Below are 13,898 nucleotides of genomic sequence, written 5' to 3'. Positions count from 1 at the left end.
ACAGGTGGCTAGTGAAGAGTTTTTATTATTATTATTGTCAAAGTTCACAAGAAAATGACGTTTACACCAGCCAAAGTGGTCTGACCAGAAAAAGTGCTCAGAAACAACACAAGAAAAATAAAAACTTATTTGTACCTAAACATAATCAAACACCCAACAAAATAAACTGAAGTATAAAAAAGATGCATAGATAATTACTTGATCAATCCTGTTACACACGTAAAGTCCGATCAACTCAAAATCATACATTTACATATTACAGAGAATACAGAGTGAGTTAACTTGACTCAGATTAGTAAAGTTCTCCTAACTCATCAGGCAGCTGATTAGGGCTGTTGGTGTTGGTGAAGTGACTTTTTTTAGAGAAGCAGGCAGTTAGACAGTCACACCACTCTAGAAAGGTGAAGCCAGGGACATCAGTGTGTCCAGGAAAGTAAAGAAAGGTAAATGTATTTGAAACTGTGCTTTTATGGTGGAATTTCACAGGTTTGTAGTGGATATGGTGTCATCAAAGGAAGTGTGTGTCTTCAGTTGGCATGATTTGGCAACAACTGAAAATGACAACTGAAAATATACCAAAATATTTAAATATCTAAAATTAAAAATGGGTATGAAAGTCATATTGCAGTGTTTTCTGTAACCTTAGGATTAGTTTTTGTAGCTGTGGCACTCTACCTAAACCCTCGCCAGGCTACATAGGCGATTCCAGATAGGTTTGAGACCCACTAGCATCCTAACCAGGAATAAATGGTAAGAAGATAGATGGATGAATGGCCTTACGCTCTAACTGCTGCTTAGCAAATAAGTAAATCATACGCCCAAATCCCATAAGCTCCATTGTCCTGATATGCCATAACATAATAGGTGGTGTTATAAACTTGCTTAAACACGTGTTTATAAACTTAAACACATCAATTTATGTTTTCAGTTTTGCCACACACCCTCTAGATTGTACAGATACCAATTACCATGCAGTAAGTGCCCTACCAGTTTAAGTATAAAGAGTATAGTATGTATAGCCATAATATCGTAAACACAATAAAAACAGTATGGATGCTGTAAAACCTGAAGTAGCTTTAGAGTTCAGTGCAAGTAAGTAATTTGCTCTGTATTTTTAATTGGAAACAAAATGCTGCTAGGTTTACCCTGAATTACACCCACTGGAATTCTGTGAGTTGTAGTCAGTTTGGCAGTATACATTTTTTGGAGTGTAAGATTTAAGTGCAATATTAGTCTGTGGACCTTAAATCCCAGTAAAGCTAGACTAAACCCTCCCCTCATTCCCACCACTGAACCCCATCCACACCCATTTTTCCCCGTTTACACAATATAAACTAAAAAAAATCCACAAATAAATATAAATAAAAATATATCTATGAAATTAAAATATATAATCTATTTTTTTCTCTCTCTCTTTCCGTTCACTCAGCATTACCTCAGAACCATAAATTAACTTTATTTCCCCCCTTCTCTGACATCAATCCAGAACCTCAAACCTTGTTTACCTCGTGAAAACCTTATTAACCTCATTAACACAAACAGAAAACAGAAACCCAAAGTAACTCAATACATTCATCATTCATCGCCTCCTCCTCACCTGCAGTGTTCCCTATATGAAAAACACCAACCAGGCCACGCCCAGCCCTTCTAGGCCACGCCCAGCCCTCCCTCTCCCCGGCCCTGAGTCTGGAGTCTAGGAGCTGATGATCTGGCCTGACCAGGTCTCATGTTTAGTTCCAGGGTTCAGGTGGGTGATGATCACCTCCACGGCCTGGAACTTCAGGTTCTTGGGTGGGATGGGGCAAACCTTGTACGTCACCTCGTCGCCCTCTACTGGTACATATTCCCCCTCGATACTGCAGGACAAATAGCACAGAGAGACTGATAGCAAACAATTAATGAACTGAATTTTTTTAACAATATTCTGTGATTAATACCAATTCATTGTAATAAAACATGCTATAACAGAGTGTTGGATTATATGTTGGATTAATCTCAGCTTGTTAGGTATTTACCAAAATATTGCTACTGATGTCTCATCATTTTGGTAACTAGATAGCAAATCTGTTCATCAGTAGGGCTCTCTATATATAAAGGTGAAATTTATGGATGGCTGAAATTAAAGTTTGAAATTAAACTGAAATCACTGACTAATGACTGGACCTGTGCGATTAATTTATTTCATTTATTTTTTTTAGTCAGATCTATATTACACTTCTATTATGTGTTTGTAAGTGAAGTTGAATGTTTTATATAGAACAATTATACAGTCAGCTCAGAAATGTATCGAAATTGTCATGAATCCAGACCTTTTTTGTGAATCATTAATCATGTATTCCCCTTTAATCATTTATTTTCAGTATTTTGTTTTAGTAAGCCACAGTAAAAGTAAATTGGAATAAATGGCATTGTTAAATAAAATGCTTTATTGTTCTAGAATCACCAGGTACAGTGTGTTTCTTTCTGGGTGGGTACAGTAGGTGGCACTCTCTCCCCTCATCACTCCCATACCCCAAAATCTATAATCGTTACTAAAATATTACTACATAAAATAATAATGAATATCGGAAATCAAATCAGATTGGGAAATCAATGATGAAACCAGCCCTAAAATGTACCGGTACGTTTGTATGTATAAAGCTTATTCATACTTAAAACTAGCAATGTTTAACCCTTTGAGGCATGCTGTACACTCTAAAAATACTTTTTAAAAGAGGAATTTTCTACACTCAAAAAATTCAGGGGACAGTAAAATGCAGCGCACAGGAAGTTATGTAAAAACTGCATTTTTTCCCCCCTGCTAACACTGGTGTTCTAAGCAGTGAACATTATATAGCTAATTTATCTATGTGTGTTTTTATTACACTGTATATAAAGATTGTTGCACTTATAAGCTATTCTAATCCATTATGTCCAAATCCTGTCAGCACTTCCAGAGCCAGGAATGCAGAAAAGGCTGATGCACACCCTGCAGAACAGTCAATCACACTGCAGAACAGTCATATACACTGTATAAATATTGTGTATTAGCAGTGTACAAACAGTGTATAAACGGCGTATAAACACAGTATAAATTGTATAACCAGCATATAAATTGGCTATATGCGGTGTATAAACAATGCATAAACAGTGCATAGTGAGACGTAGGGAAAAGTATCTCACTCTGAGATGTGGACGAAGATGTCCTCTGCCCCATTGGCCGGTGTGATGTAGCCGTGTCCCTGTGACCTCGAGAAGTTTTTACACATGCCCTTAAACACGGGACCTGAGGTAGCCCGCACAGTGCTGCACACAGAGGGAGTGGAGCTTCAGAAACACTGATAATCACAGTAATTACAGAAATAACACTCACTGTGAAACTACAGAAATAACGCTCACACTAATAATTACAGAATTACAGAAATATCACTCAATAACATGCAGCAATAACATGACCTCTGGCCCCAGATGTTCTAATCTAGCCCAGTGAATCAGGACCAATCCAGCCGTGTGTAAATAGATTGGCTGTATTTTTGCAACAGCAGTGATACTGTAATGTGTAATAAAACATGGTTGATCTGCAGCTGCAGACATGCTGAATAGTTGAATAGTAGAGAGAGAGTGAGAGAATGAGAGGGTAAGAGAGTGTGAGGGTGAGAGAGATTCTAGTTCTTTTTAACTGTTCAGAACATTTTATGTAATAGAGAGAAAGAGAGAAAGGTGAGAACGAGAGGGTGAGAGAGGGGGTGAGAAAGAGAGTTAGAGGGTGAGAGAGAGTATGAGTGTTACAAAGTGAGAGAGAGTAAAAGAGAGTTAAAGGGTAAGAGAGAGTATGAGAGTGAGAGAATGAGAGTGAGAGGGAAAGAGAGGGTGAAAGAGTGAGATTGAGTGAAAGGGAGAGTGAGAGAGAGTGAAAGGGTGAGACAGAGTGAGAAAGAGAGGTTAAGAGTGAGAGAATGAGAGTGAGAGGGTGAGAGAAAGGATGAGAGTGAGAAAATGAGAATGAGAGGTTAAGAGAAGGTTAGAGAGTGTGAGAGGGTAAGAGAGTGAGACAGTGAGAGAAAGCGAGAGGGTAAGAGAGAGCGAGAGGGTGAGAGAGAGAGACAGTGAGAGAGAGTGAGAGGGTCTTACGCTGAGTAGGTGCGGGTGCGCTTGGTGGGCAGGGGGCTGGGCAGCTCTCCGCTTTTCTCCCACACTCGGCTGCCCTGCCTCAGGAAGGGGAAGGTGAGCGGGTGGGGGGTGGAGCTCGGGGAGCTGAGTGAGGGATCAGGCGGCGACGACAGGTTCGGTTCTGCCATGGCTGGAGCTGTGTTAGGGCTGTAACCAGTGAGGATCAGCAAGGCTGGGAAATCTGTTGGGATCAGCCAATCAGATCTTCTGATCTTCTGCAGTAGAAACAGAAACACAGACACACCCCATTCCTGTATTGTGAAACTCTGTACCGTACAACAGGAGACTTAAAGTTTGCAATCAACCTTCAGTTTAATAGAACTATGTTCTCCATGATCTGTGCCAAATCACATCTCTCACTATCAGTGTTGGGCACATTACTTTGAAAAAGTAATTAGTTATAGTTACTCGTTACTTCTCCAAAAAAGTAACTGAGTTACTAAGGGAGTTACTCCACTATAAAAGTAATTAGTTACCAGTAAAAGTAACTATCGAGTTACTTTTTATTATTCGCCCGTCAAAAAAAGGAAATCAATTATGCATTTACTATTATTATTAGAAAAATAACAAAAAATAACAAACGAAAATAAACCCAAAATGTTGACAAAAATATAATCTAACGAATTTCAAAAAAATAAAACGAAATTCTCCACACAACCAAAGAAAATTACTAAAACTTGTAATACTGAAAAAAGCGGAAAAACGCGTCTGGGGATGAAATTTAACAAACCAAGCCACACTCAAAAGAAATATGTATATATAAAACAAAATAATGGACAAAAACAACAATTTAATGCCCGTTAAAATGGTATTAATATAACAGCTTCACCAAAAGAGAATAGAGCTTAGATCATGCCCAAAAAATCCGACCCAGCCGGAGCCCGTGCACATTCTGCCCAAGCCCGAACCATAAACTGTCATTATGAGCCTGACCCGATCCGCCCCATAAACTGTCTGTTTTCGGGCTGATTGAATGAGCGAAATATAATCAGAATTATGTTAATTAACACTGTAACATAGAAGCATAGAACTATTATTTAATTTAAATGATTTTTAAGAACAGCTACACACAATGCTGCAAGTCAAACGCGGAGGCGTTCACGTGCGCCCAGAGCTACGTGATTACAGTTTTCATTTTTATTATAGTTTAATTTTATTTTGTTTTTATTTTTTCTGTTCATTTTAGGGTGGGCTTGCTAGCGCGAGCGCTTTACACAAGAACTAACGGACCACGAGTGCCGCGCGCTCGGCACAACAACTCCCGCTGTACAACTCCGCTGTACAACAGCGCTTATAAATAAATTAAACACAAAAATGAGGGTATTCTATCAGTAATTTCAGTTCGTTTTAGTTAGTTTTATAAACACAAAATACAGTTCGAGATAGTTATGTTTTTCCTTTTAATTACCGTTTTTATTAGATTCAGTTAACACAAATGTTTTTCACTTTCAATTTTCGCTATTTCGTTCGCTTTAGTGAACAATAATAATTGGTTACTTAGCAACATTGTGATTATCACACCAGAGCTTTATATAAAATAAAAATAGGAGCCTGATTTCGGGTCGGTCCTCAGGTCAGGTGGGATTCGGGCAGAGAATCTAAGCTCTAAAATAGAAAGCAGCAGCACCACAAAAACCGGAGCAGCTAAAAAGAGCTTAACGTCCTTAATTCGGAACTTGGCCTGTCCACGGCGATCACTGAATTGATTAGAGCAGCAAATCGTCACAATTGTGCCTCACTTCACCACGCCAAACCACAGGCACAGCGGCCAGAAGCTCAAGTTCACCGGACAGAGGAGGGGTTAACCAGGGCAAAGCGAAATAAAAAAAAAAGTTCATAGAGCTGCTAAAGTAACGTGCAGTAACGGGGTGTCGGAAATGGTAACGGCGTTATAGTTACAGTCATAGTAATTAGTTAGATTACTCGTTACTGAAAAAAGTAACGGCGTTAGTAACGCCGTTAGTTTTAACGCCGTTACTCCCAACACTGCTCACTATATAGCTGTGCTGATAACTTAACCCTGACATAATTTGTGATTTTAAGAGAATATCAATAAATATAAAGAGACCTTTCTGTTATTTATGGTTAGGGGTTGAGTGAAGCCATTTATTTTGCTAAATCATAATGGCAACAAAAACTAACCTGTTCACTCTGATCAACAGTTTACATAATCTGTAAGTTACGATAAGGTATGACTAGTGCTGGGCGATAAAACGATATCGATAGTTATCGAGGAAACTACACTGCTCAAAAAAATAAAGGGAACACTCAAATAACACAATATAACTCCAAGTAAATCAAACTTCTGTGAAATTAAACTGTCCACTTAGGAAGCAACACTGATTGACAATCAATTTCACCTGCTGTTGTGCAGATGGAATAGACAACAGGTGGAAATTATTGGCAATTAGAAAGACACACTCAATAAAGGAGTGGTTCTGCAGGTGGGGACCACAGACCACTTCTCAGAACCTATGCTGTCTGGCTGATGTTTTGGTCAGTTTTGAATGTTGGTGGTGCTTTCACACTCGTGGTAGCAGGAGACGGACTCTACAACCCACACAAGTGGCTCAGGTAGTGCAGCTCATCCAGGATGGCACATCAATGCGAGCTGTGGCAAGAAGGTTTGCTGTGTCTGTCAGCGTAGTGTCCAGAGGCTGGAGGCGCTACCAGGGGACAGGCCAGTACACCAGGAGACGTGGAGGAGGCCGTAGGAGGGCAACAACCCAGCAGCAGGACCGCTACCTCCGCCTTTGTGCAAGAAGGAACAGGAGGAGCACTGCCAGAGCCCTGCAAAATGACCTCCAGCAGGCCACAAATGTGCATGTGTCTGCACAAACGGTTAGAAACCGACTCCATGAGGATGGTATGAGGGCCCGACGTCCACAGATGGGGGTTGTGCTCACAGCCCAACACCGTGCAGGACGCTTGGCATTTGCCAGAGAACACCAGGATTGGCAAATTCGCCACTGGCGCCTTGTGCTCTTCACAGATGAAAGCAGGTTCACACTGAGCACATGACAGACGTGACAGAGTCTGGAGACGCCGTGGAGAGCGGTCTGCTGCCTGCAACATCCTTCAGCATGACCGGTTTGGCAGTGGGTCAGTAATGGTGTGGGGTGGCATTTCTTTGGAGGGCCGCACAGTCCTCCATGTGCTCACCAGAGGTAGCCTGACTGCCATTAGGCACCGAGATGAGATCCTCAGACCCCTTGTGAGACCATATGCTGGTGTGGTTGGCCCTGGGTTCCTCCTAATGCAGGACAATGCTAGACCTCATGTGGCTGGAGTGTGTCAGCAGTTCCTGCAAGATGAAGGCATTGAAGCTATGGACTGGCCCGCCCGTTCCCCAGACCTGAATCCGATTGAGCACATCTGGGACATCATGTCTCGCTCCATCCACCAACGTCATGTTGCACCACAGACTGTCCAGGAGTTGGCGGATGCTTTAGTCCAGGTCTGGGAGGAGATCCCTCAGGAGACCATCCGCCACCTCATCAGGAGCATGCCCAGGCGTTGTAGGGAGGTCATACAGGCACGTGTAGGCCACACACAATACTGAGCCTCATTTTGACTTGTTTTAAGGACATTACATTAAAGTTGGATCAGCCTGTAGTGTGTTTTTTCACTTTAATTTTGTGTGTGGCTCCAAATCCAGGCCTCCATTGGTTAATAAATTTGATTTCCATTGATGATTTTTGTGTGATTTTGTTGTCAGCACCTTCAACTTTGTACAGAACAAAGTATTCAATGAGAATATTTCATTCATTCAGATCTAGGATGTGTTATTTGAGTGTTCCCTTTATTTTTTTGAGCAGTGTATATATCGCGATAAGTCGGGGCGAGAAATTCGATAAACTAAATTTTCTATTTCCCGTTTAAGTAGCGTTGTGAACAGGCGCAGCACGAGATCAGGCAGCACGCTGAACTGCTGCTCAGCCCAGTACAACCCCTCCCCTCCCTCTCCACCATCCCCCTCCGCCCCACCCCCCGAGCCCCTCCACTCTGAACTCCTCACATAGCGGCTCCTTCTCTCCCATTTACTGGATAAACTTCATTTATACTATTCAGCGGCGCTACACTGGAAAACTCACCTCTTAAATATGAGGCATGCGTCTCCAAGATATTTAGAGAGGTGAGCTTGTTCAGATTTCTGAAGGCAGGTAACGCTGCTCTGTTTGCTGCTAGTTAGATTAGCTTGTCTCCAGTTTAAAGTTAGCGATGTTTACGGTGTAAAAGGGATCTGTGCAATCTGTCATCATTAGCTAAGATGCTTTCACTGCTTTTTACATTCTAATAAACTAATAGGTAACGCACGTTAGCCGTGTTAATCCACGTTTCGTGTAAATTAAGGTTAACTTCAGCACGAGTGAGGGGTTAGTATATAAACACACAGAAAGGAAGCACTTTCCATCTTTTTTCCTAACTCTCACTGTTTCTGTTGGAAAACCCTGAGGGCAGAATTCTCCTCTGTCTGTGTTTTTAGTTTTTAACAGATAGAGAGTCTGTTATGCTGGATATTTTACTAAATACAGAAGATTATATAATCTGTCTAGCTGTATTTGAACTGAGCTAAACATTGCTGTTACTGAACTGGAGTTTTAAATACACTTAAGTAATGTAAGTCTAGTCTACTGAAAGCCAGTAATGTTAGTATAAATCTGTACTGCAGTAGAAGTGGATCATTTCAGAAACTTGACTTTATTCCTCCCACCTCCATTACAGGTCACTTACTTTAAAATATTTAAATGTTAGCTTAATTTAAATGTAAAAAAACCTAAAGGCTCTTATTAAAAAAAAAACATAAGCAGTAAATAATCTAAAATTACAACAAATAGAAAATAGAAAAACAGTAAAACATATGTAATACATACTTTTTATATGACCAAAATTAAACTAGACTGAAATGTGACTAAAACTAATAATATCCGATAGACTAAAATGTAACTAAAACTATTATACATTTTAGTGAAAAGACTAAGACTGTATCAAAATCACCTGTCAAAATGAACACTGTGATATACTCTTGTATTTTGCTTTATGTAGTTGCCTGCATTCAGGGAGGGGAATGATCTTTTGATTAAATATAATTTTATTAAAAAAAAATAAAGTGCTATTGCAATTTAAATTAAACAGACATATAATGTAAAGGGTCTTACATATTTTTTAGTTTATATATTTGTCCCCTTTTTAAAATTAATTTAAAAGCTGTACCCACCTGGCAAGATGTTAACATCCTAGTGTCTGTCCACAAGGCTCTGAGCCTGCTAGTGATTTTGTCCATAACTCCCTTATTCTGTCACTTCTGAGTAAAAAAGAAACCTTTAAGTGTAACAGAAAGTGATTTGATTTATATCGTGATACATATCGATATCGGCTGATATGAAAAACTATATCGTAATAAGATTTTTTTCCATATCGCCCAGCCCTAGGTATGACACATGTCCACACACAGGTCTTAATTGCTACTAGAGGTAAATCTCTTCACTTGTAATCTGTTTGTTTGTTTGTCAGTGTGCATATAAAACGTCAGTAAGTGAAAATTAAGGATTAAATTGAAACCAAGTTAAAAGGCCTTTGTTTTTCTTTCTCCTACAGAGATGTTCAATATAATTCCAATTCTAACTACTTTTGGGTCATGTCTATTAATCCATTTATCATTTAGTTTGTGAAAAACTAAAATATTAACTTCCAGGTTCACATGAACGGAACCAGGAACACACTAAACTAGCTGCAGTGCCCTGTGTTAATTTTCCATTTTTCCAGAGTTCAGTTTAGCAGAGGACTGGTTATTCCCACAGGTTGTTTTGATACTCATTATGATTCACTGGTGTGTTTTCCTGATTTAGCACACCTGTCCTAACCTGTGTCTGTAAACAGCTAAGGAATGAAGCGTGTCAGAGCAGGAAAACTACTGAACTAACAAATCAGAACACTGCGTTCCAGAACTGGGCTGAGCTGAATCGGGTGAGTTCAGGTCCTGCAGCCACAATGCTGCTCCTCTTCCAACAATGAGCGCCATTCATTCAGCACTTGGGCAGAGATGATGCGCACGTTGCAAAAAATGTAAATACACTCTTCTCACACTTAACACAATTCTACTGGATCAGTCGAGACAGGCACGAAAATAATACAGGTAATAAAACAATAGAAGCTTATGCCGTGTTAACACTGAATAAAACCTACACTACTACTATACTCTACTCAAGTCTACTCACTTTTTGGTATCAGTTTATTTTAGGCCTCTTCCAATATTTCGGCAATAAATATATAAGTGCATAACCTCATTAATTTGTGCTGACCTACGTATTGCCTATTGTGTTTACTAGTGAGAACAGCCAGTCAGAGGCCGCAGTTCAAGAGAGTACAGTAGGTCATGATGCTTCTCCATCAGCAGCCAGAGTCAGAGAGAGTACAATAGATCATGCTCTTTCTTTTTGGGTGGATACAGTAGATTGTGCTTTTCCCCCCTCATCTCTCCCTCTAATCTATCAAAGCTGGGGATCCAGCGCTTGCCTCTGAGAGCACTGTGATGTGTTTCTTTTGTTGACCCTTAACATCTTCCCCTTACTGTGTTTCTGTCCCCAGCAATGTGTGTTGCGTGGTGCTGTTACATGTTAACCATTACTGTCCATCATGCTAACTGCTGCAGTTCTACTTTACAGGGAGAAAATACCATTATAGTACAATGAGCCTGCAGCTAAGAGCAGGCCTTCATCACCTCACACTCCCCTCAGACCAACTGGAGCTCTGAAGTAAACAAAACTGATCAGATACAAGCTTGAGACTTCCAGAATAAAGACTGTGTTTACTTCAGTTACACATTCTTTAGAAACCTTTCAAATGTGATTATAGATAGACCGTCTACAGACATTCAGTCACACCAAAGCCACTGTCACAAGCTAAATTCCATGCATTTCAGTGAGATTTACCACCATGACCAATATATATGGGTGTGTGTATGTATTAATGTATTATTTAGTTTATTTATAAGTATACTATATATATATATATATATATATATATATATATATATATATATATATATATATATATATAAAAAAACTAAATAATACTTTATTCTAATTTTCTAATCTTTTTTCCAACTTCATTTCAAATGCCCTTTTATTTGTTTATGTTCAGTTCCACCCGTTCACATTTAAAATATTTAAGTAACTGCACAGTTAATTAACCTGGACTTAATTAAATCTCTGGCTCATTTCTCAGCTCTGATTTTGGTTGTGGCGGGTAAAATCTCAAACAGGAAACAGCAAATACTCCGTAGGGTAGACTGTCCGATTTCAGTACTGCTATCGCAGCCTACCTATCCTTCGAAGGATACACCTTCGTAGACCGCGTCCTTGGAAGGATGCAGCCCCTGAATTGGGACACTCTGACAGTCTATTTCGCATGGACAAATGTACTGAGACACATGCTCATTCACTCTTAAATAGAAAGCATTAAAAAGAGTCTATCCTGCTTTTGCTAGAGAAAGCTAGAAACCTGTGTTTGTGTCAGGACTGGGAGGGAGGACACAAGGCGGACAAAACCCAGGTAATTTATGTCAGCCTTAATGTGTTTCCCTCTGTTTGTTGTCCTACTCACATGGATTTCACATAGAGGCTGACACGGGACAGGACAAGGACTTGACACTTAGAAGGGGTGTCCACAAACCATTTGAAAATACAGAGGTGGACAATTTGGCCTCAAAATGATAGAACAATATTTTAGGGTATTTTTTTGATGATATTCTTGGCAATAGACAGAATATTAAAAAATATTTGCTTAATTTCAATAATATAACAAAATAAATTTTAGAGTCAGAGTTGTATTGGTATCTGTACATTGTGTACACAGATACTTGAAATCTGGCATGGATAAGTGCATCCCTGTTGGTCAGTCTCCAACCAGCTGATGAGATGAGCTTCTGACTGGACTATATCCGGTCTATATCACACATAAAGCTGTGCTGCAGTTTGTGTACATGCACACTGCCTCGTGCCCATGGCGTGAGCTGAGCGCCCACAAAAGAGCCCATTGTATCCGGACAGGACGACACAAAAAGAGCAGAGTGGCACTAAGGAGCACAGCGGAACTGAGGGACTTTGATTCTGTCTGCATTCCTCCAGATCTGCCCTTTAATTCTGTAGAGGGTCGTGACGCACAGAGTTAGTGACGTCAGAGCAAATCGTGGGGAGCTTTCTGCATCATCAGACCAAAAATAACACAACATCCGGTCAGCAAGCCTGTGATTTTCAAAATAAAAGTTGCGTTTTGCTATCTAAAAGAAGCTGAAAACATGACTATTACTATTATTTATTTATTTATTTATTTATGTATTTAACTATTAATTTATATTTGACCATCATTTATTATTTGTTTATTTGTTTGCTTATTAAATCTACAATATTTTGAAGTTATTTTTTACCTTTCTTATTTGCACTAGCATTTTTAAAAACTTTTTATGACATCCAGCTAATGCATTTTAAAAAGGAGAAAATGGCAAATGTTTTACAACTTTCATTAAAATCAAACTAATCTTTACCTAATTTATGAATTTAATTATTTATCGCATTAAAACGTTTTTGCTCAATGATTCAGACTAAAAAAAATAAAAAATAAAAAGTATAATCAAAAACGTGTTAGTTAGCTATCTGTCTCTCAGAGTTTTTTGATAAATATATGCTAAATGAGCAAATGCAGTCTTCCGCAGTAAGGTCATGGAATTAACAGAGCTAATTAGATAAATAAAGGGAGAAATTAAAGGTGTTTAGTATAATAGCTGAATATAGAGAGGAGTAACTGAAAGTGAGACAGCGCTGCTGTTCCAGAAGCTTCTGCAGTGAGAGAAAGAGCACAGGCTAAAGCTAATCAACACAAACATCATGAACACAGATCAACACAGGAGGGATTAGCACAGAAATATGATCCCATTCCTTCATATCACTCTTTACAGCTGATCCACGGTTCGAGGATGAACTTGACTTCTGACCGTTCCACCTTAAATAGCGCTGCAGTTACAGGCAACAGAACATAAATGCAGCACTGTTTAAGGTGGAACGTATCATTCCAACAGTAAAAGCAGTTTATTTAATGCAGAGTGATTCACTTAAAGCAAAAACACACAACTCACCGTTTACTGCATTACAGCCCAGAGATCGATAATTAATCATTAATATCCCCGAAATCCGCATCCACCCTCCGCAACAGCACGCGTGCGGAACACCGAGCTCTGTGTGTGTGTGTGCGCGCGCGAGGGGGTGTATGTGTGTGAGAGAGAGAAATGTAAGTGTGTGTGTGACCCCTGGTATGTTTATCTGCCCTGGCTGGTAATGATGGACACAGGCTGGGATGATGCGACACCAGCAGATGACATGGCTCATGTAAATTTTACATTTGAAGTCTGGAGGAAGAGTGGAAAGACACAGTTCATGCTACCCTCTGCTGACAATTTTTAAGGAGATTCAGATTTTATTTTACAGCAGTACTTGACACACTGCCCTCACTGCTAAAAGTAGCAGTTGGTCTTATGTAATATTCAAATTTTCTAAGACACTGATTTTTTTCAACGCACATTACCCATCACCGTTCCTCAGCACCATGAGCCAGCACTGCTCCCTTAGCACCACAACTCAGCACTGCTACCTCAGCACCACTGCTACCTGACATCACCGCAACTCAGCACTGCTACCTTAGTACCACAACTTACCACTGCTACCTCAGTACCACTCCCTCTGCGCTACAACTTA

General features: G+C 39.7%; 1 protein-coding gene across 2 annotated transcripts; it reads right to left on the bottom strand.

The window, feature by feature from the left end:
• Window positions 1-7: 7 nt before the first annotated feature.
• Window positions 8-13,437, bottom strand: csdc2b (cold shock domain containing C2, RNA binding b). Of its 2 annotated transcripts, none has more exons than XM_007229815.4 (4): window positions 13,283-13,437; window positions 4,111-4,364; window positions 3,163-3,285; window positions 8-1,856 (listed from the first exon to the last, which is right to left on the bottom strand). In XM_007229815.4, exons 2-4 carry the CDS (start codon window positions 4,275-4,277, stop codon window positions 1,694-1,696), a joined length of 453 nt encoding a protein of 150 aa, XP_007229877.1. In that variant the 5' UTR covers window positions 4,278-4,364; window positions 13,283-13,437; the 3' UTR covers window positions 8-1,693. The 2 variants fall into 2 exon arrangements, with proteins under 2 accessions (XP_007229877.1, XP_022538603.1); XM_022682882.2 differs by having other exon boundaries at window positions 4,111-4,356; window positions 13,283-13,432.
• Between the last annotated feature and the right edge of the window lie 461 nt (window positions 13,438-13,898).

This window comes from Astyanax mexicanus, chromosome 3 (assembly GCF_023375975.1).
Source record: "Astyanax mexicanus isolate ESR-SI-001 chromosome 3, AstMex3_surface, whole genome shotgun sequence".
NCBI classification, from domain to species: domain Eukaryota; kingdom Metazoa; phylum Chordata; class Actinopteri; order Characiformes; family Acestrorhamphidae; genus Astyanax; species Astyanax mexicanus.
This window is presented reverse-complemented; position numbering and strand designations above follow the sequence as displayed.

Excerpts from the sequence above, each read along its gene's own strand:
- csdc2b (XM_007229815.4), bottom strand. The coding sequence starts at position 4,277 with ATGGCAGAACCGAACCTGTCGTCGCCGCCTGATCCCTCACTCAGCTCC. Across the intron at positions 3,286-4,110 it reads CGCACCCGCACCTACTCAGC|CACTGTGCGGGCTACCTCAG; the intron begins GTAAGACCCTCT and ends CTCTGTGTGCAG. Across the intron at positions 1,857-3,162 it reads ATCTTCGTCCACATCTCAGA|TATCGAGGGGGAATATGTAC; the intron begins GTGAGATACTTT and ends TTTGTCCTGCAG.